Source organism: Tupaia chinensis, unplaced genomic scaffold (assembly GCF_000334495.1).
Source record: "Tupaia chinensis unplaced genomic scaffold, TupChi_1.0 Scaffold000140_1, whole genome shotgun sequence".
NCBI classification, from domain to species: Eukaryota; Metazoa; Chordata; class Mammalia; order Scandentia; family Tupaiidae; genus Tupaia; species Tupaia belangeri.
The window spans coordinates 6,758,948-6,779,797 of record NW_006159610.1 but is presented as its reverse complement, the minus strand read 5'-3'; the positions used below and the strand labels follow the sequence as shown (position 1 = coordinate 6,779,797).

The window sequence follows — 20,850 nt, the reverse complement described above, 5'->3', positions numbered from 1 at the left end:
TTTTCTTTTTAAAATAATTAATTTTATTTATTCATTCATTTATTTTTTTAAATCTGACCAGAGAGAGACACAGAGAGAAAGAGAGGGAAAGTAAGAAAGCAAGCCACCAGGTCCGGGACTCAAACTGTGGTCACCCATGTGGGAGTGTCTGGTGCCTTAACCACCACGCCACCTGCTGCCCCCCCCATAAACTTTTCTATTTTTTTCTATTCCAAAGGTTTTCCCCTTTCAGTCTCTTCAGTAACTGTATAAACTACACTATCTTATCATTTCTTTGCTTTTCTAGTACCTTAAAATTTATATCACTATTACCTATATTTTCATCCCAACATGTGCTTGTAATTTTAAAAACGAATGATTTGTCTCAGCTCTACCATATTAATAACTCCTCTTCAATCAAAAAACTGGCAAAGGAAAGGGTGACTGATTATATGTTTACAGAGCAGATTAAACATAGAAGGCCAAATATGATTATTTAACTGTCCAACTATCTTTCGGTGGAAAAAACATGTATATTGAGAGGAACAATAAGATTGCTTTGACATTTTTAAAAAAGCATATAATTATGTCCAAGTTATAGTGCAGAAACGCATGAACAATGAAAGATACTGCAAATTGAATTTTTTTTTCTTCCCTTACTGAATTCATTCACATAGATGGCTTGTGAATTTTGTATCTGTTGCCTCACCCTTTGCTTTGGTTGGTAAGAAGCTTAAACAAATTTCTGGTTCCTCTTTAGTAATTCTGGTTTATTCTTTTGGGTATTAACTTTACTCTTGACCTTCTTTACTCTTAAATGCCTTCTATTTATTGATACATGCATCTTTTGATTGTCAGAGGGCACATGTGCTTAAGAGTGAGAGAGAGAAAGAGAGAACCCCTCAGTGGAGTGTGGTCACACTGCAATCCCTTCTCTACTTCTCCATTCTGCTGGGATTTAGGGCACACATGTACATGCACCCATCATGGTTTTCAAGTCAGCAAGATTCAAATGACAGCCAGCCACATGGGATGCAGTTCTCTTAGTCATTAGGCCAGGGGGCCAACTCTGCTCGAGACTTTTTAACCATACTAGGCCATAGAGGAGGAAAGCGTACTGGCTGTATGCTGTCCCTGGCTTCTGTGTACTTGGATGTATGCTGTGTGTGCTCCACACATGGCAGAAGCCTGAGCTTCCTGCTAGCTGCTGAGAGTTGGTATCCATTCTGATTCCTTCCCCCAAATGAAGCAGAAAACATCCTATTTACAAGGTCACAGACTTTTCCATTGTTTTCTTTGATCTCTCAATTCTTTGCTCTCACTGATGACGTCAATCACATAGCATTGTATTGAGCTGTGTCTATTCTGTTAGACTGAGTTTCTTACAGGCCAGGACTGCACACTATTTATCTCTGCATCCCTAGCACCTAGCATATGCTTAGCACACAATAAAACAATATTAGATGGGATGGGGCCAACAGGTGGCGTAGTGGTTAAGACACTGGACCTCCCACACGGTTGACCACAGTTCGAGTCTAGAACCTGGTGGCTTGCTTTCTCACTTTCCCTTTCTTTCTCTTTCTGTCTCTCCTGGTCAAATTAAAATTTGATCATAAATAAAATAAAAATTATTCTTAAAAAATGATATTAGATAAGAACCAGAATATATAAGGTCAGATCTTCCAAGTCTCTTGCTCTACCAGTTACTGTATGTTTAAATATTCACTTTCTGTGTGCACAGCATTGTACTGCACCCTGGTCACAGAACTTCCGAATGGGCTGTAATTCAGCAAAGATCCAAACCTAATATGATTAGTAGGAACCACCACCCTCTAAGTGGAAGAGCTTCTTTATGAAATATCTACTTTCCTTTCTTGTAGAGAGTAACTTATGGGGCCCCAAATTTTACTTTTCTCCCTTATCTCTAGGGCCAAAGATGGGAAAGCATATGACATACCCAGATCCCACGCTCCTCATACTCAGCATCAACAGAATGCCATAATAAAAAGAAAATAATAGACTTTAATTTGCACATTGGAATATAATTTTTTAAAGTACAAAAATAATTGTAAAAGGTATTTTTTCCATTTGAAATAACATATCTACAGACTGAAAACAGTACACTGATGCTATAAACTGTACATATCACAATTCCTAAGCTTGGGCCTTCCTCTCTCCTATATTATCACAAGTAAGAAAAACAGCCAAGCACAACTTTTCTGCAATCTTGAAATCCTGTCAAGACAGTTCAGAAGTAGTAACTCTTTTTTTGCTATAGAGCATGTGTGCTTACCAGAGAGAGAGGGCAGGAAGAAAATGATAATTTATGCCCCAGGCAGATGGTCATGATATAAACCCTTCTCCATTCTCCTCTTGGGATATTGGGCATGCACACAAATGCGCCCTGCATATTTTCTAAGCTGCTAGGTCTGCGACTCAAACTGTGCAGTTGACCATGTGAGATCCAGCTGCTTTAACCACCACACCATCTGGCTGGCCCCAGAAATAGCAATTCTTTTTTGCTGTTGAGACTTCTGCTATAGGGCGCATGCACTTGCAGGACAGAGAAAGAGAGAGAGACAGAGAGACAGAAAGCAAGAAATCACCCCCTGGGGAGATGGTTACGCTGCAATCCCTTCTCCTCCATTCTCCTCTTGGGATTTTTGGGTACACATTCACATGCACCCACATGAGTTTCAAGCCACTGGGTCTGGGACTTGAACTGCAGTCAACTATATGGGAGTCTAGCAATGTAACTATTAGGCCACCTGTGGGACCCAGTACAAATTCTTTATAACAGAATTGAATGGCATCTCTCAACTAGTCTTTATGTGTTTTGGCTCAATCCTATAGATTAAAAACACTTTTAAATAGTAGTCTAAAATTCTGCTATTTTTGGAATATCTGTCTGGTATTTTTTCCCCCCCCCTCAAAGGACAGGAAACTGTCAGGGAGAATTTAGAGGGTTAAATTTAACAAAAGTTCATTGTGAAGAATATCTGACTGGTATTTTTTTTCCCCCCTCAAAGGACAGGAAACTGTCAGGGAGAATTTAGAGGGTTAAATTTAACAAAAGTTCATTGTGAAGTAAATTACCATCAGTAAAAATGCTTTTTTTTTTTAATCTCCTTCTTTTTATTTATTTATTTTTTTGAGAGATTTTCACTGTAGGGCGCGTGCGCTCGCCAGACAGACAGAGAGAGACATAGAGACAGAAAGCGAGAAATCACCCCCCAGGGGGGATGGTCACGCCGCAATCCCTTCTCCTCCATTCTCCTCTCGGGATCTTGGGCACGCACGCACACGCGCCCGGCATGAGTTTTAAGCCATCGGGTCCGGGACACAAACCGCGGTCGACTACGTGGGAGTCCAGCGACATAGCCATTACGCTAACTGCTGGTTCCCAGTAAAAATGCTTTTTGACAATAATAGAAATTCACTGGAAGACAAATTTCACTGCCAAAAGCTACTGAGGAGTTCCACTGGTCTTTTCCACTGCAGTGTTTCCTACATTTAAACTGAGGTAAGAACTACAAGAATGATTCTAGAAATTATGCAGGTTCTGCTCAGGTCTGATCCACCTAGTGCCTTAAATGCTGAGAATCAATTACTATTGAAAAAGTAGGAACCATGCAATGAGGAGACAGAGGTGTTGGCCTATGAAAAATGGTGTAGATGTTCCTAGAATTCAGTTATTCAGGCCAGTTTCTCTTGATTTGTGCTCTGAACTAATTAGATCTGTGTCTATGATAAAGCTAAGACTGGCCACCCTCCCGAGCAGAGCTCACAGGCCCCTCTGACTGTCCAGGGGTAAAGGCTCTCCATCTTCAGTCACTGGTCTCCTTGGCTCCTTTCATCCCTCAGGCTGCCCATCTCCATGCTCACTGCTCCGTCACCATGTGAGGTGTTGGAGGAGAACTGGAATAGTACAGTGCTGACACATTTCTTCTGACTCAATTTCCCACATTTCCTTCCCATCCATTCTTTGCTGACGACGGATGACTCTGCACTTTCTAAACCTGTAATGGTGGTACCTTAAACGAATAGGAAAAACTTCACAGTGTAGAAGCCAAGGTAACCTGATGCATAAAAAAGCCATGGGTCTATTTTCTTTCTTCTTTCTTTCATTCTTCCTTCCTTCTGTCCTTCCCTCCTCCTCTTCTTCCTCCTCCTCCTTCTTTTTCTAAGAGAGATTTCTTCTCTAGGGTGCATGCACTTGGCAAAGAGACAGAGAGAGACAGAGGAACAGAAAGAGAGAAATCACCCCTCTGGGGGGATGGCCATGCTGCAGTCCCTTCTCCGTTCTCCTCCTGGGATTTTGGACATGCACGTGTGCCGGCATGAGTTTTAAGCCACGGGATCTAGGACTCAAACTGTGGTCAACTACGTGGGAGTCCTGTGATGTAACCATTACGTGATCTGCTGGTCCCAGACATGGGTCTATTTTCTGAAAACTGATTGTGTGTGTATGTTTGTGTGTGTGTGTGTGTGTGTGTCTTGGTAGTCCTACCTTCAAAACTGATGCTTAGTAAGATAAATTAAGAGAAAAAAAACTAACCTGATTTGTTACCAAAAATAAAATGGATACATGACTAATAAATTTCTTTTTTTTTTGGAGAGGTTTTTACTATAGGGTGTGTATGCTCGCCAGAAAGACAGAGAGAGATAGAGAGACAGAAACCGAGAAACCACCCCCTGGGGGGATGGCCACGCTGCAATCCCTTCTCCTCCATTCTCTTCTCAGAATCTTGGGCACACCCACACATGCACCTAGCGTGAGTTTAAGCCACCGGGTTCAGGACCCGAACTGCAGTTGACCACATGGGAGTCCAGCGACATAGCCATTCTGCCATCTGCTGGCCCAACTAATGAAATTTTTATACTTTGTTTCCTGAATACCTATAGAGGTCCTATAAACATTTTTCCCCAAAGTACTCACCTTTTTAATTTAAAAACTGCAATAGTCATCTTACTCTGCTGTTACAGGTTATTATCATCAATGATTCAATTATTGGCAGAGTGATCACATAAGCCAATGATCTATTTATGAGTAGACAATTTGATAAAGGATCTTGCTGCCATTCTTAGAATCATACAGTTAGTTATAACTTCTGTTCTCCCAAGATTCATAGATGCATTACAAACCCCTTTATTGAATTCCCTACTAAAATGGGATAATGTACAGAAATGGCTAAAAATAAGATGAAAAAATGACTTTGATTCTTGAGTATCATTTGTTATCACAGCCAAGAGAAAATGCTATGAAATGCTAACGTAAAAACAAGTTATCTTGTTTTCCTTAAAGTCAGTAAATTCCTTAGAGTACACTAGAGTAGTTATTGGAAGAAAGGCACCAAGTAAGTCCAAAGTCTTATTGCTAAGAGGACCATACAGGAACCACAGCATAGACTACAGTAGGTCATTCAGCCAAGAGGCCAGGTCTAAGCGTCAGTCACCACTTGGGGCTTGAAGAGCAAGGAAGGAAATGTCAGTGGAACAGAGAGAGCCCTTCATCTTATGCTGAGCTTTAGGAAAGTATCTCCAGGTTACAGCAAAGTGGAGGCTGGACCTCTTTTAGATAGGCACTCTGTTTTCTTTGGCCCATTTCTTCATGATCCGGATGATATACTCTACTTGGGTGTTACCTGTGCTTCTCAGTAAATGGAGTACTTCTCGAAGAGTCTCTCTGAGGAAAAGATTTGAAAGGACAAAGTGTTTCAATAAAGAATGAAAATGAGCAAACTTTTAATTGTTTTTCATACTGGACTCCTAGTAGGGCATTTTGGTAATAGACTAATCTACTGTGTACTCATAAGCCAATTGAAACTTCCTAGCTTTCTATATATTTATAGATTTTTGCCATAGGGCACGGGCACTCACCAGAGACAGTGAGAGGGAAAGTGAGAAATCATCCCTTGCAGGGATGGCCATGCTGTAATCCCTTCTCCTCCATTCTCTTGATGGGATTTTGGGCATGCATGTACATGCACCTGGTACGATTTTCAAGTCACCAGGTTCAGGACGTAAACCACAGTCAACCATATGGGAGACTAGTACCCCAACCACCAGGCCACCTGCTTTCTAGCTTTCTATATTCTTATGGTGGCATGGTAAAATGGAAACCTTTGAAACATTTCTTACCGATTCCTTTTTCTTTTGTATCTATGCTATCTACATACATACCATTAATATCTTTGGCCTCACTGAGATGCCCTAAATATTCCCACTTACACTTAATTTACAAGACAGGGTAGAAAAAGTTTAGCCAGGGGTTGGTTCAAGGAGTTTGGTTCAAATTTTAACTCTGTTACCAACAAATCACTTAATTTGTCTGAGTCTTAGATTTCTCCTTTCGTTAAGATGGTAATCACTTTTAACTGGGTGCCACTGCCATATTTGTAAAATTTTATAAAGTCAGAAGAATGGGTGATTTCTTCAAGAAAAACAATATATTGAAAAATAAAAAAGAAAAAAATATTAAGAACTAAGATTTAATAGGGGGGCTGGAAGGTTAAGGGCACTAGACTTCCACATGGCCAACTGCGGTTTGTGTCCCAGACCTAGTGGCTTGCTTTCTCACTTTCTTTCTCTCTCCCCCCCACCCCCCATGGTCAAATTAAAGTAAATAAATAAATAAAGTTAAATAAGATAATTACTTTAAAAAATATTTGATGGGGTCAGCAGGTGGTTAAGGTGGCTGACATCACTCACATGACTGATTTTACAGTTCTAGTTCCAGACCAGGCAGCTTGAAAACATGCTAATTGTGTGTGTGCATGCATGCCCAAAATCTGAAGAGGAAAATGGAGGAGAAAAGACTGTGACCTGGCCATGCCCCGAGTGGTGATTTCTTACTTTCCCCCTTGTTCTCTGTCTCTCTTCAGCAAGCACACATGCCCTATAGCAAACTTAAAAAAAAAAAAAAGGAATCAAGATTTGACAAATGCACAATATTTGTTTTATTATATATATTTACTTAGTTTTTTAATTGCCAGAAGTCACGTGTGCTTGCTAGAGAGAATGGAGAAGTGGGAGGAAGCACCCCCCAATGGAGTGTGTTCATGCCACAATCCCTTCTCCCCCAATTCTCCATCCTGTCAGGGTTTAGGGCAGACATGAACAAGAGACTACTGTGTTTTCGAACAGTGAGGATTGGAATCAAACCCAGCCAGCTATAACGGATCTGGCTCCTTTACCATGAGGCTATTGGGCCGGCCCTGCATTTATATTTTAAGAAATTAAAATTTTTTTAAAGAATTATTTTATTTACCTTTATTTATCTGTTTATTTTAATTTGGCCAGAGAGGAACAGAGTGAGAGAAAGAGAGAGAGAGGGAAAGTGAGAAAGCAAGCTGCCAGGTCAGGGACTTGAACTGCGGTCAGCCATGTGGGAGTCCAGCGTCTTTAACCATCACACTACCTGCCAGTCCCCAAAAATTTAAATTTAAATGAACACATATTTTAAGTAATACATATTAAAACTTCTTTATTGCCTTAACAAATCTACAGGTGACGGGAACCAGCAGTTAGCGTAATGGCTATGTTGCTGGACTCCCACGTAGTCGACCGCGGTTTGCGTCTCGGACCCGGTGGCTTAAAACTCACGCCAGGCGCGTGTGCGTGCATGCCCAAGATTCCAAGAGGAGAATGGAGGAGAAGGGATTGCAGCGTGACCATTCCCCCTGGGGGGTGATTTCTCGCTTTCTGTCTCTATGTCTCTCTCTTTCTGTCTGGCGAGCGCACGCGCCCTATAGTGAAAACCTCTCCAAAAAAAAAAAAAAAAAAAAAAACCTACAGGTGACTGCCTATAGAGTTTTTTGAGTATTATTTATTATTTTCTACTTCTTTTCCTGTAAACAACTTCTTTTACTTAACCAAATGCTTTTAAACTTTTATGTAGATCTGGAAGTAGACACAAGGCAGGAAATTATTTTGTTAGATTATTTACTTACAAAATTATCAGTTCCAGACCAGCAGTTAGCGTAATGGCTATGTCGCTGGACTTCCATGTAGTCAACCATGGTTCAAGTCCCGGACCCGGTGGCTTAAATTCAAGCTGGGCGCATGTGTGTGCGTGCCCAAGATTCCAAGAGGAGATTGGAGGAGAAGGGACCGTGGCGTGGCCATCCTCCCAGGGAGTAATTTCTAGCTTTCTGTCTCTCTCTATCTTCCTGGCGAGCACATGCGCCCTATAGCAAAAAAAGTCTCAAAAAAAAAAAAAAAAAGAAAAAGATCAGTTCCTATCCATATATCAGTAATAATATATTCAACAAAGTTATTTTTAGAAAACTGAATTTTGTTTTAAGTTTTGTTTCAAATGAAGCTATAAGTCACTTAATTTTATATAATCTAATATCTTGATATTCCCTTGAATATGAGACGTTAAAAGAAAAAAAAAAGATCAACCACATACACACCATTCTTAATTCTTTGAGACCTAAACTAAGACACAAGAAAACCAAGAGGCAAAGAAAAGTGAAAAAGCCTTTTTTGTTTATGAAAAGGATGACTCGTTTAGAACCAAATATACATCTTATGCTATATTTGAGAATAATAGTATTCTCAGTGCCTCCAGTATATATAATTTAGAATGATCTGATTCTCCATAATAAAACATTTCTGAAAGAAAATGATCAGATAGAAATATTTAACATTTTGGGACCAGCAGTTAGCATAATGACTATGTCGCTGGACTCCCATATGGTCAACCGCGTTCACATCCCGGACCCGGTGACTTAAACCTCACGCCGGGCGCGTGTGTGTGCGTGCTCAAGATCCCGAGAGGAAAATGGAGGAGAAGGGATTGCAGCGTGGCCATCCCCCCGGGGGGTGATTTCTCGCTTTCTGTCTCTCTGTCTCTGTCTGTCTGGCGAGTGCAAGTGCCCTATAGCAAAAACCTCTCAAAAAAAAAAAAAAAGAAATATTTAACATTTTAACATTTTTCATCATTCTAGAACATCATCATAATTTTGAGTTTTCAGAAGATATCACCCAAGAAAACAATTATCTTCTATTCCAGCTAGAAAATGAACAGGGCAGTATCTGTTGACTTACTTGGGTTCTCTGCCAGCTAAGATCATCTGGAATATGCCCACACAGGCACCCCTTTTGCCTTCCCAATACTCAGGGTTGGGATCCAGCCTCTCTAGGACATCGAAAGCTTTAGCTGAATAGTAAAACTGGCCCATCTGCATGAAAGAAAGCATTATGACACTATTTGTAGTCAAAAGCTGCACAGGATGATACTGAACATAAAATGAAACAATGTAGAAAATAAGTGCATGGGCGATAACAACACTTTGTCAGCAAATTAAATACATTTCAATTCCTAATTAAAAAAAGAAAAAGGAGGGCCAGCAAGTGGCATGGTAGTTAAGGCACAATATCCCACAGAGCCGACTCTGGGACTTGAGTCCTGGATCTGACAACTTGAAAAAAAAAAGAAGACAGGTGTGTGTGTGTGTGTGTGTGTGTGTGTGTGTGTGTGTGAACATGCCCTGAGAGGAGAATGGAGGAGATGGGATTATGGCAAGGCCATCCCCCGGGGGCTGATTTCTCACTTTCCCTCTCTCTTAATAATTTCTCCTTAGAGGGGCCAGCAGGTGGCATGGTGGTTAAAGGAGCTGAACTCCCAAATGGCTGACCACAGTTCAAGTCCAGGACCGGAGGCTTGCTTTCTAACTCTGTTTCTCTCTGATCAAACTGGAAAATAATAATAATAATAAAGTTAAACAAAATAATTCTTTAAAAAAAAAGAAAAATAATTTCTCCTTAGATGACCACTATCATTCATGCTAATCTGATCATGTTCAACTTAAGAGAGTTGCATTTATGTTTTAAGAGTTAAGTCCAATGATGTAACCACTATACCATCAGCTGGTCCCAACACTTAACAGTTTAATCAGTGTGCTTAATTGCTTTTCTATTCCCGTTAACTGTTTTTCTAAATTTTTGACAATTTCCTTAAGACTGCTACTGCATGGACCTGCACATGGTGTAATGGTTATGTCGCTGGACTCCCAAATAGTCAACCACAGTTTGAGTTCTAGACCCGGCAACTTAAAACTCATACTGGGTGCATGTGTGTGCATGGCCACACATGTGTGAGAGGAGAAAGGAGAGGGGATTGGGCATGGCCATCCCATGGGAGGGTGATTCCCCACTTTCTGTCTCTTCAGAGAGCGTACATGCCCTATAGCAAAAGTTTCTAAAAACAAAAAACAAAAAGACTGCTACTGCATTCCTAGCTTAGCTGTATCCTATAATTCACAGGGAAAATAAAACTTTCCTCCTTTCAGTTCAAGGTGTATGTATGCCTTTTTTCATCCTTCATTTCTCTCTTCTTTTCTCACAGAAAGAAGTGTTCTTATTCTTTTCAAGATTAATCTTTCTATCTATGTCACCTTAAAAACAAATTTGTTATTGTGAAATATCACACAGACTGGTACATTAAACATACATGTATGGCTTACTAACTAAATATAATGTGAATACAATTACTTGACCTACCACCCAGGTCAAGACACAGTGCAAAACAAAATTTTTCTGTGTGTCACTTCTAGACAATAACCCTTTTCTCTTTCTCATCCATAGGAAACGTCTATTCTTATTCTTTTTTTCTTTTTCTTTTAGACTTTTACTAGGTGCATGTGTTTATAGGGTGTGGGGGATAATGGAGGGCAGGGAGAGAAGGAGAGAGAGTGGGAAAGAAAGAGAAGGAAAAGTAAGAAATCATCCCCTGGGGGGATGGCCATGCCACAATTTCTTGCCCTCCATTCTTTTCTTGGAATTTTGGGCATGCACGCACATGTGCCTGGCATTATTTTTGAGTCGCTGTGTCAGGGGCTGAAACTACTTAGGCCATGTGGGCTCTAGATGTGGGATCTAGCCACCTTAATCTCCACACCACCTGCTGAGTGGAACTCCCAGAACTTTATCTATATGAACTAATACTGGAAATATTCTTTTGTATCCTGCATCTATGACTCAATATTGTAAGATTCATCTATATTGCTGTATATAGCTCTAGCTGTTTTTTTTAAATTCACTTCATTTATTTTAAAAATAAAGTTCATTGTATATATTTAAGGTTCACAACATGATGTTATTAAAATAATTACAGACCCATCCAAGGTTACGAAGCTGGGACAGAGATCCATTACATACACAATACAGCTCACATCACCATAATACATCACAGAATCAAAAACAGGAAATGGACACTGGTACTGGGTGTGTTGGGGATAGTCTTATCACTTCATCACATGTAGTCACATACCCATCACCACGATCAATCACAGACTATTCAATTGCCGCAGGATTTCCCTTGTTACCCCTTTGCAGTCATGTGAGCCCCTCCCTGCTCCCATCTCTGACCCCTAACAACCACTAACTTATTTTTCATTTCTATAACTGTGTCACTTTAAGAATGTCATATACATAAAATCAAACAGTCTGGGTCCCTTTGACATTGTTTTTTTCACTCAGCGTAATGTCCTAGTTAATCCGAGTTACTGTATGTATTGATAGTTAGCTCCTACTATGGTCACCCTAAATATAATATGAATACAATTATATAATGTGACTACAATGCAAAAGCAGGAGAGACTCCTACTCAAAGTTTCCTTCAGATGTTAAGACTAATGATGCCACACACATGTAAAGGGAGTAAGAAAAGGTTTCTTATCCACATGGTTGTGGTCTCTAGGGAGAGCAAGGCCAGCCTTGCAAGCAGGTTCAAAATAGCCTGAGGAAAAAAAAAAAAATAGCCTGAGAAAGCAAGGAAAGGCAGCTGGCCTGGAAGGTTACCTGGGTGTTGCTGTGGTTAGGGGTGGGGCTGAGGTGAGGGCTCCAGGGCATGGGCGGGACTTGTGTGGTTTGAATCACCCTGGGGCACCAAGGAAGGGAGCACCTATGGTTTTCTTATCATTTTGTCCAGATGTGAAATACAGGGGAAGGGGCAAGGGAGTCAGATTCCACCTTAGTGGCATTCCATGCCAAGCCAGTTTATTTAACCATTCAACCTACGGAGAGAGTCTGATCACTTCCAGTTTTAAACCATTACAAATAAAGCTATTAACATTTATGTATTAAAATTTATGCTGTGAACATTTGTATATTTGTGTGGCTACAGGTTTTCATTTTTCTGGGATAAAAACACAGGAGTATGGGGCTAGAAGAGCATGGAGGTTAGGACGCTGGATTCCCACATGGCGGACCAGGGCTCAAGTCCCAGGTCTGGTGGCTTGAAAATCACACTGGACATGTGAGTGTGGGTGCCCAGAATCCCAAGAGGAAAACGGAGAAGAGGGGATTGCAGCATTGCCATCTCCCTGGGGGATGATTTCGCACTTTATCTTTCTATCTCTCTCTGGTAAGCATATGCACCCTATGGCAAAAACCAAAATGAAGAAAAAAAAGCTTAAGAGTGCAATTGCTGAGTCAAATGGTAAGTGTGCATTTGTTTGTTAAGAAAACTATCGAACTATTTAATGGAATATCTTTTTTCCATCCTTTAACTTTATATTTTTTTAAATTTATTTAATTTGACCAGAGAGGGACAGAGAGTGAGAATGAGAGAGAGAGAGAAAGTGAGAAAACAAACTACCAGGTCCGTTACTTGAACCACAGTCAGCCATGTGGTAGTCCAGCACCCTTAACTACCACACCACCTGCTGGCCCCTCATCCTTTAACTTTTGACATAACCATGTCATTATACATGATGTGAATTTCTTATATGGAGCACATAATAGGGTAATAGGGCCATGGTTTTTTATCCTCTTTGTCAACATCTATTTCTAAAAATAATTATTTAACTAATTAACTTATTTGACCAGAGAGGGACAGAGTGAAAGCAAGGGGGTGGGGGGAAGCAAGAAAGCAAGCTGCCAGGTCTGAGACTTGAACTGTGGTCAGTCATGTGGGATCCCAAGCACCCTTAACCACCATACCACCTCCTGGCCCCAACATCTACCTTTTAATTGTTATATTTAGACCATTTACATTTAATGCAATTATTGGTGTATTAGGGCTTAATTTTGCCATTTTTCATACTTGTTCTGTTTACTTAAATAAGGAAAAACACAGATGTCCCTGCATTTTGCAGCTGGGAAAAGATGTGATCATGTGATCCTCACAAAGGGAGGACAAGAAAGCCTGTGTTTGACTTCTCTAGCTTTCATTGACTTATACATATCTTTTCCTGCTGTTCCTATAATGAATATTAGCCAGGAGTACCAGTGAGTCCTTCCAGTGAGTCACCAAACTAGCTGATGCTCATGGGACCACTGAGACACCAGGTAATGCCAAAATGTTTTTTAAAGTTGTGATCTTTCTTTGATTTTTAATCTATCTCCTTGTCATCTCTCCTAGGGCCTTATTCCATCAAACATGCTCCCCGTTGTCTGTATTTTTTTTTTTTTTTTGGAGAGGTTTTTGCTATAGAGCGCATGAGTTCGCCAGACAGAGAGAGACATAGAGACAGAAAGCAAGAAATCACCCCCCAGGGGTGATTTTTTTTTTTTACTAGAGGGCATGTGTGCTTTGTCAGAGAGAGTCAGAGACACAGTAAGAAGGAGAGGAGAAAGCAATTCCCCCTCCCCCCAAAAAAAGAGTAGTCACACCTCCATCTCTCTCTATCTCTTCCTCCTTTCAGGATTTTAGGCATGCACATAAATGCACTCTAGAGTGCTTCTCAAAATGCTAGGTACAAGACTCTAACTAAGCAATCAGTCATGTGGGATCCAGCTGCCTTAACTACCAGGCCATGGAGTTGGCTCTTCCTGGAATCTTTGATCTGCCTGTTCAACGACTATTTTTCCTTTTCCTACTTATATATACCTATTTCAAAAGAAAAAGAACTTTCCACCACCACCACCTCCAAATCCCAAGCCCTGTTTTTCCTTTTAAGGTAGTGCAACATTTTTCTCCTTATCCTCAGTATCAGTTTTTCAAAGACTGTGGTCTACCTTACAGTCATTGTATCTGCTTTCTAATTGACTGTCTTCTCTACTACTACTGTCTTCTCAGTCTTCATACATGTCTATTTGGTTGCAGATTTTACACTCTTATTCCTTAGTTTTGATAAAATAGAAATTTAAAAAAGAGTAACATAAAAAAGGTTTTTTCCCTCCCAGTTCTTTGCTTTCTTCTCTGTCCCTTTTATTTACTCTTGTTTCTATTTCTATCCCTTAAATATAATCAAGCATTCCTTAACAATCCTTAACAATAGGGATACATTCTGAGGAATGTGTAGGTAGCCAAATTTGTCACTGTATGAACATCACAACGTCAAACATCTAGTTGGTGCAGCCTACTACACACCTAGGCTGTGTGGGAGAGCCTGTATGTTCCTATGGGACCACTGTTGTATATGTGGTCCATCACTGACTGAAACGTTATGTGACGATTGACCCTTCTGGTGTCTTTCACGGTCCCTCTGCCCACTTACTGGTTCATCATATTCCTTCTCACACTTGGCTACTGCTCCTGCTGCTGCTACTGTACCACCATTGACTATTGGTAATTTCTAAAACTACATCTCAAATCTTGGTCTCACACATGAGCACCTGAGCTCTAGGCTCACTCTGATAACGTCCTACTTGTATTGTCTTTACTGGGATCCCCAAAACACTTCAGATTGGACACATGAAATTAAAATAATTTCCTCTCTTTTAGTATTTTCCTTCCTTCCATCTCCCTTAACCTCTTTAGTGTTGCCATCTACCAAGTCAGGATAAACTATTATTTTCAAGTTTCCCATGTCTTCAGACATTTTCCATTGATGGTGATGATTCACTCTGAAATGAGCTATTTTGATAAAGTTCACACAAGATTCTCTTTACTTAACATTTTCCTGTCTTTTAGATAGGATGAGATATCGCAAAAGTAGAAATTTCTAGAATTTGAGACTAATTTTTAAAACAGCTTCTAATCTGTAAGATAGGCACTCCAACTATTCCCTCCTCCTACTTTTCCAACTCCTTACATACAAACACACTTGAAAAAGCCAGTCCTTCATTAAATGTTCTTTTTTTTTTTTAATGTCTATCTAGGGGACCAGCAGTGGCATTGTGGTTAAGGTGCTGCACACTCCCACATGGCTGACCACAGTTCGAGTCCTGGACCTGGCGGCTTCCTTTCTCCCTTCCCCTCTCTCTCTCTGTGTGTCTCTCTCTGGTCAAATTAAAATAAATGAATGAATAAATAAAATAAAATAAATAATAATTTTTTTAAAAAGTCTATTTTAAGAGAGAGGGAGGGAGGGGTACTCCTGACAAGATCTCACCATGCTGTGATCCTCTTGTCCAGCCAGCCAGGCTCAAGGGCCACCCCTCTGAATACACCTATCGTGTTCAGGTTGACCTGGATCCAAACCTGGGGACCTTCCTACATGGTTCTCATGCTGCACAGCATCCTGCTTCTTGGACCACCTTTTTTATTCTCTCTCCTTTTTTTTTTTTAAATACCTTTCTCCCCTTGTTTATCCTATACACCACTCGCACCAGAGATTTGGTTTGCCTTCTTACCATTCAGTGCTTCAATCGCTAGTTGAATGTAGATGACTCCCTGTAGCTATCTCTAAATGTCCAGAAGACATTGGTATTGAGCTGTTACCAGATGAACACTTTACCTACAGGCCATAGCCATTAGAAATCTAAAACCTCCTCTCTAAATCATTATTCTATACACATGGAGATTCACATACATCTTTCCATATACATATGTGAGGTGTCTTTAGGACTCCCAGAAAAACATGTAAAACTCTGAAATACTATCTTTGAATTCATTCATTCATGAAAAGGATAACAATCAACCATGGTTTGATATCACTATGCAAATCCTCTCACTAATACCTATTTAGCCTCTGGGACACTTTTTCCTAATACTTAGCTGGTGCACTCACGATACTGATCTCCAGGGTCCCCTCTGTCGCCTCAGACTCACCTTGTAGCAGTCATTAGCAATGAGCTGTAAGAGGCTAAAAGACTCGCCAGAGGTTTCCATCTTGAGATAAAGTTCCCAGGCTAGTTTTGGTTTCTTATTCATGATATCTATGAAAGTAAACAAAGATCGATGCCTTGTAAGTATATAAGAAATAACTTTTACATCTTGTTATTGTATGGATTTGGTTTTTTGGAGAGGTTTTTGCTATAGAGCGCATGAGTTCGCCAGACAGAGAGAGACATAGAGACAGAAAGCAAGAAATCACCCCCCAGGGGTGATTTTTTTTTTTACTAGAGGGCATGTGTGCTTTGTCAGAGAGAGTCAGAGACACAGTAAGAAGGAGAGGAGAAAGCAATTCCCCCTCCCCCCAAAAAAAGAGTAGTCACACCTCCATCTCTCTCTATCTCTTCCTCCTTTCAGGATTTTAGGCATGCACATAAATGCACTCTAGAGTGCTTCTCAAAATGCTAGGTACAAGACTCTAACTAAGCAATCAGTCATGTGGGATCCAGCTGCCTTAACTACCAGGCCATGGAGTTGGCTCTTCCTGGAATCTTTGATCTGCCTGTTCAACGACTATTTTTCCTTTTCCTACTTATATATACCTATTTCAAAAGAAAAAGAACTTTCCACCACCACCACCTCCAAATCCCAAGCCCTGTTTTTCCTTTTAAGGTAGTGCAACATTTTTCTCCTTATCCTCAGTATCAGTTTTTCAAAGACTGTGGTCTACCTTACAGTCATTGTATCTGCTTTCTAATTGACTGTCTTCTCTACTACTACTGTCTTCTCAGTCTTCATACATGTCTATTTGGTTGCAGATTTTACACTCTTATTCCTTAGTTTTGATAAAATAGAAATTTAAAAAAGAGTAACATAAAAAAGGTTTTTTCCCTCCCAGTTCTTTGCTTTCTTCTCTGTCCCTTTTATTTACTCTTGTTTCTATTTCTATCCCTTAAATATAATCAAGCATTCCTTAACAATCCTTAACAATAGGGATACATTCTGAGGAATGTGTAGGTAGCCAAATTTGTCACTGTATGAACATCACAACGTCAAACATCTAGTTGGTGCAGCCTACTACACACCTAGGCTGTGTGGGAGAGCCTGTATGTTCCTATGGGACCACTGTTGTATATGTGGTCCATCACTGACTGAAACGTTATGTGACGATTGACCCTTCTGGTGTCTTTCACGGTCCCTCTGCCCACTTACTGGTTCATCATATTCCTTCTCACACTTGGCTACTGCTCCTGCTGCTGCTACTGTACCACCATTGACTATTGGTAATTTCTAAAACTACATCTCAAATCTTGGTCTCACACATGAGCACCTGAGCTCTAGGCTCACTCTGATAACGTCCTACTTGTATTGTCTTTACTGGGATCCCCAAAACACTTCAGATTGGACACATGAAATTAAAATAATTTCCTCTCTTTTAGTATTTTCCTTCCTTCCATCTCCCTTAACCTCTTTAGTGTTGCCATCTACCAAGTCAGGATAAACTATTATTTTCAAGTTTCCCATGTCTTCAGACATTTTCCATTGATGGTGATGATTCACTCTGAAATGAGCTATTTTGATAAAGTTCACACAAGATTCTCTTTACTTAACATTTTCCTGTCTTTTAGATAGGATGAGATATCGCAAAAGTAGAAATTTCTAGAATTTGAGACTAATTTTTAAAACAGCTTCTAATCTGTAAGATAGGCACTCCAACTATTCCCTCCTCCTACTTTTCCAACTCCTTACATACAAACACACTTGAAAAAGCCAGTCCTTCATTAAATGTTCTTTTTTTTTTTTAATGTCTATCTAGGGGACCAGCAGTGGCATTGTGGTTAAGGTGCTGCACACTCCCACATGGCTGACCACAGTTCGAGTCCTGGACCTGGCGGCTTCCTTTCTCCCTTCCCCGCTCTCTCTCTGTGTGTCTCTCTCTGGTCAAATTAAAATAAATGAATGAATAAATAAAATAAAATAAATAATAATTTTTTTAAAAAGTCTATTTTAAGAGAGAGGGAGGGAGGGGTACTCCTGACAAGATCTCACCATGCTGTGATCCTCTTGTCCAGCCAGCCAGGCTCAAGGGCCACCCCTCTGAATACACCTATCGTGTTCAGGTTGACCTGGATCCAAACCTGGGGACCTTCCTACATGGTTCTCATGCTGCACAGCATCCTGCTTCTTGGACCACCTTTTTTATTCTCTCTCCTTTTTTTTTTTTAAATACCTTTCTCCCCTTGTTTATCCTATACACCACTCGCACCAGAGATTTGGTTTGCCTTCTTACCATTCAGTGCTTCAATCGCTAGTTGAATGTAGATGACTCCCTGTAGCTATCTCTAAATGTCCAGAAGACATTGGTATTGAGCTGTTACCAGATGAACACTTTACCTACAGGCCATAGCCATTAGAAATCTAAAACCTCCTCTCTAAATCATTATTCTATACACATGGAGATTCACATACATCTTTCCATATACATATGTGAGGTGTCTTTAGGACTCCCAGAAAAACATGTAAAACTCTGAAATACTATCTTTGAATTCATTCATTCATGAAAAGGATAACAATCAACCATGGTTTGATATCACTATGCAAATCCTCTCACTAATACCTATTTAGCCTCTGGGACACTTTTTCCTAATACTTAGCTGGTGCACTCACGATACTGATCTCCAGGGTCCCCTCTGTCGCCTCAGACTCACCTTGTAGCAGTCATTAGCAATGAGCTGTAAGAGGCTAAAAGACTCGCCAGAGGTTTCCATCTTGAGATAAAGTTCCCAGGCTAGTTTTGGTTTCTTATTCATGATATCTATGAAAGTAAACAAAGATCGATGCCTTGTAAGTATATAAGAAATAACTTTTACATCTTGTTATTGTATGGATTTGGTTCCATATTCCAAATATACAAAGTAATGGTAGGATGCCTCTTACACTGTTGGCATTAAGCTGGCCTCCTGTCAGGTTCTACCATATTAAACTATTTAGATTAGGATTCACTTAATCATGTCTTTTAGATTGGGCTGATTTCCAGTAGTTCCCGCCTATAATTCAAGCAGTTCTATTCATAATATCAGCCTCACTAAGATAACTTATAGCTAAAATTTTCTTGTAACTATAAAAACTTAGTGGTGGGGCTGTCAGGGTATAGTAGTTAAAGCACTGGACTCCCACATGGCCAACCATGGTTTGAGTACTAGACCTGATGGCTTGCTTTCTCATTTCCTTCTCTCTCTGTCTTTCTTTGGTCAAACTTTTAATAAAAATAATAATAATAAAGATTAATTAAATAAATAGTTCTAATTAAAAAACAACAACTTAGTGGTGTGGTGGTTACGGTGGCTGGATCCCACATGGTCAACTATGTAGCTCAAGTCCTGGACTTGGTGGCTTGAGAAATACAACAGGCATTTGTATATGCACCCAAAATCCTGAGAGAAGAATGAATGGGAGATGAGACCAGCAGATTGCATAATGGTTAATTACATTGCTGGACTAAGACATAGTCAACCATGGTTCGTGATCCAGACCCAGTGGCTTAAAATTCAAGTGGGGCATGTGTGCATGTGTGCCCAAGATTCTGAGAAGAGAATGGAGAAGGGATTGCAGCATGGCCATCCCTCTGCGGGGTGATTTCTTGTTATCTTTCTGTCTCTCTCTGTCCAGCAGGTGTACATGCCCTAGGGCAAAAATCTCTCTCTTAAAAAAAACAATGGAGAAGGGACTACAGCATGATCATTCCTTCTGGGTTGGGGGGGGTGTTTTCTCACTTTTCCTATTTCTCTCTCTCCCTCCCTCTCTCTGTCGCTCACCAGCCAGTGCATGGAACTTACAGCAAACTAAAACAAAACAAATACTTAGTAACAATTTAAATCCAAGTGAAAAAAAGGAGCAAGAAAAGAAAAGGAGTGGGGTCAGCAGGTGGTGTGGTAGTTGGGACACTGGACTCCCACATGGCTGATTGTTGTTCAGGTTCTGAAATGGGATGTCTGCTTTCTCACTTTCCCTTTCTCGCTCTCTGGTCAAATTAAAAAAAAAAAAAAAGAATAAAATAAAGTAATTATAAAAAAAACATAGTGAGTTACTGTGTATGAGAAAGAGACAGAGGCTATAGACTCTGTAATTACAAAATAATTAATTTTTTGACATTTTGTCACTTGATAGGCCTCAACATTAGTGAAAAGGTAAAACTAGAGTATAATATCATTTCACAAACACTCTAAACCAAGACTCTGGAAATTTTTTTTGGTAATAATTAATTAATTAATTAATTAAAATTTTTTTAGAGATTTTTGTTACAGGGCATGTGCGCTTGCCAGAGAGATAGAGAAACAGAAAGTGAGAAAGCAACCCCAGGGGGCATGGCCATGCCACAAACCTTCTCCTCCATTCTCCTCTTGGGCACGCATGCACACGTGCCCAGTGTGAGTTTAAGCCACTGGATCCAGGACTCGAACTGCGGTCGACTACATGGGAGCCCAGCGACATAGCCATTATCCCAATTGCTGGTCCCAAGAATTATTTTATTTAACTTTATTTATTCACTCATTTATTTTAATTTGACCAGAGAAGAACAGAGAGAGAGAGAAAGCCGCCAGTTCTGGGACTTGAACCATGGTCGGCCATGTGAGAGTCCAACGCCCTTAACCACCATACCACTGCCAGTCCCCAGAAAATTTTTTGTGAAGAGAGGTTTTTGCTATAGGGTGTGTGCACTCACTAAAGAGACCGAGAGATAGAAAGTGAGAAATCACCCCCCTCCTGGGGGATGGCCATGCCATAATCCCTTCTTTTCCATTCTCCTCTCAAGACCTTGGGCATGGGACCAGCAGTTAGCATAATGGCTATGTCGCTGGACTCCCACGTAGTCGACGGTGGTTCGAGTCCCGGACCCGGTGGCTTAAACTCATGCCAGGCAC

At 40.3% G+C, this 20,850-nt stretch overlaps 1 protein-coding gene across 2 annotated transcripts in view; it reads right to left on the bottom strand.

Moving 5' to 3' along the window:
- Positions 1 to 4,825: 4,825 nt before the first annotated feature.
- IFT56 (intraflagellar transport 56) overlaps positions 4,826 to 20,850 on the bottom strand; it is a 68,462-nt gene continuing 52,437 nt past the window's right edge. For both annotated transcript variants that reach the window (XM_006145033.3, XM_027770503.1), the window contains 3 exons: positions 18,637 to 18,743; positions 9,034 to 9,167; positions 4,826 to 5,665 (listed from right to left, as the gene is read on the bottom strand). In XM_006145033.3, coding sequence (XP_006145095.1) covers positions 5,554 to 5,665; positions 9,034 to 9,167; positions 18,637 to 18,743 — 353 coding nt within the window. In that variant the 3' untranslated portion in view covers positions 4,826 to 5,553. The remainder of the gene's footprint in view (positions 5,666 to 9,033; positions 9,168 to 18,636; positions 18,744 to 20,850) is intronic.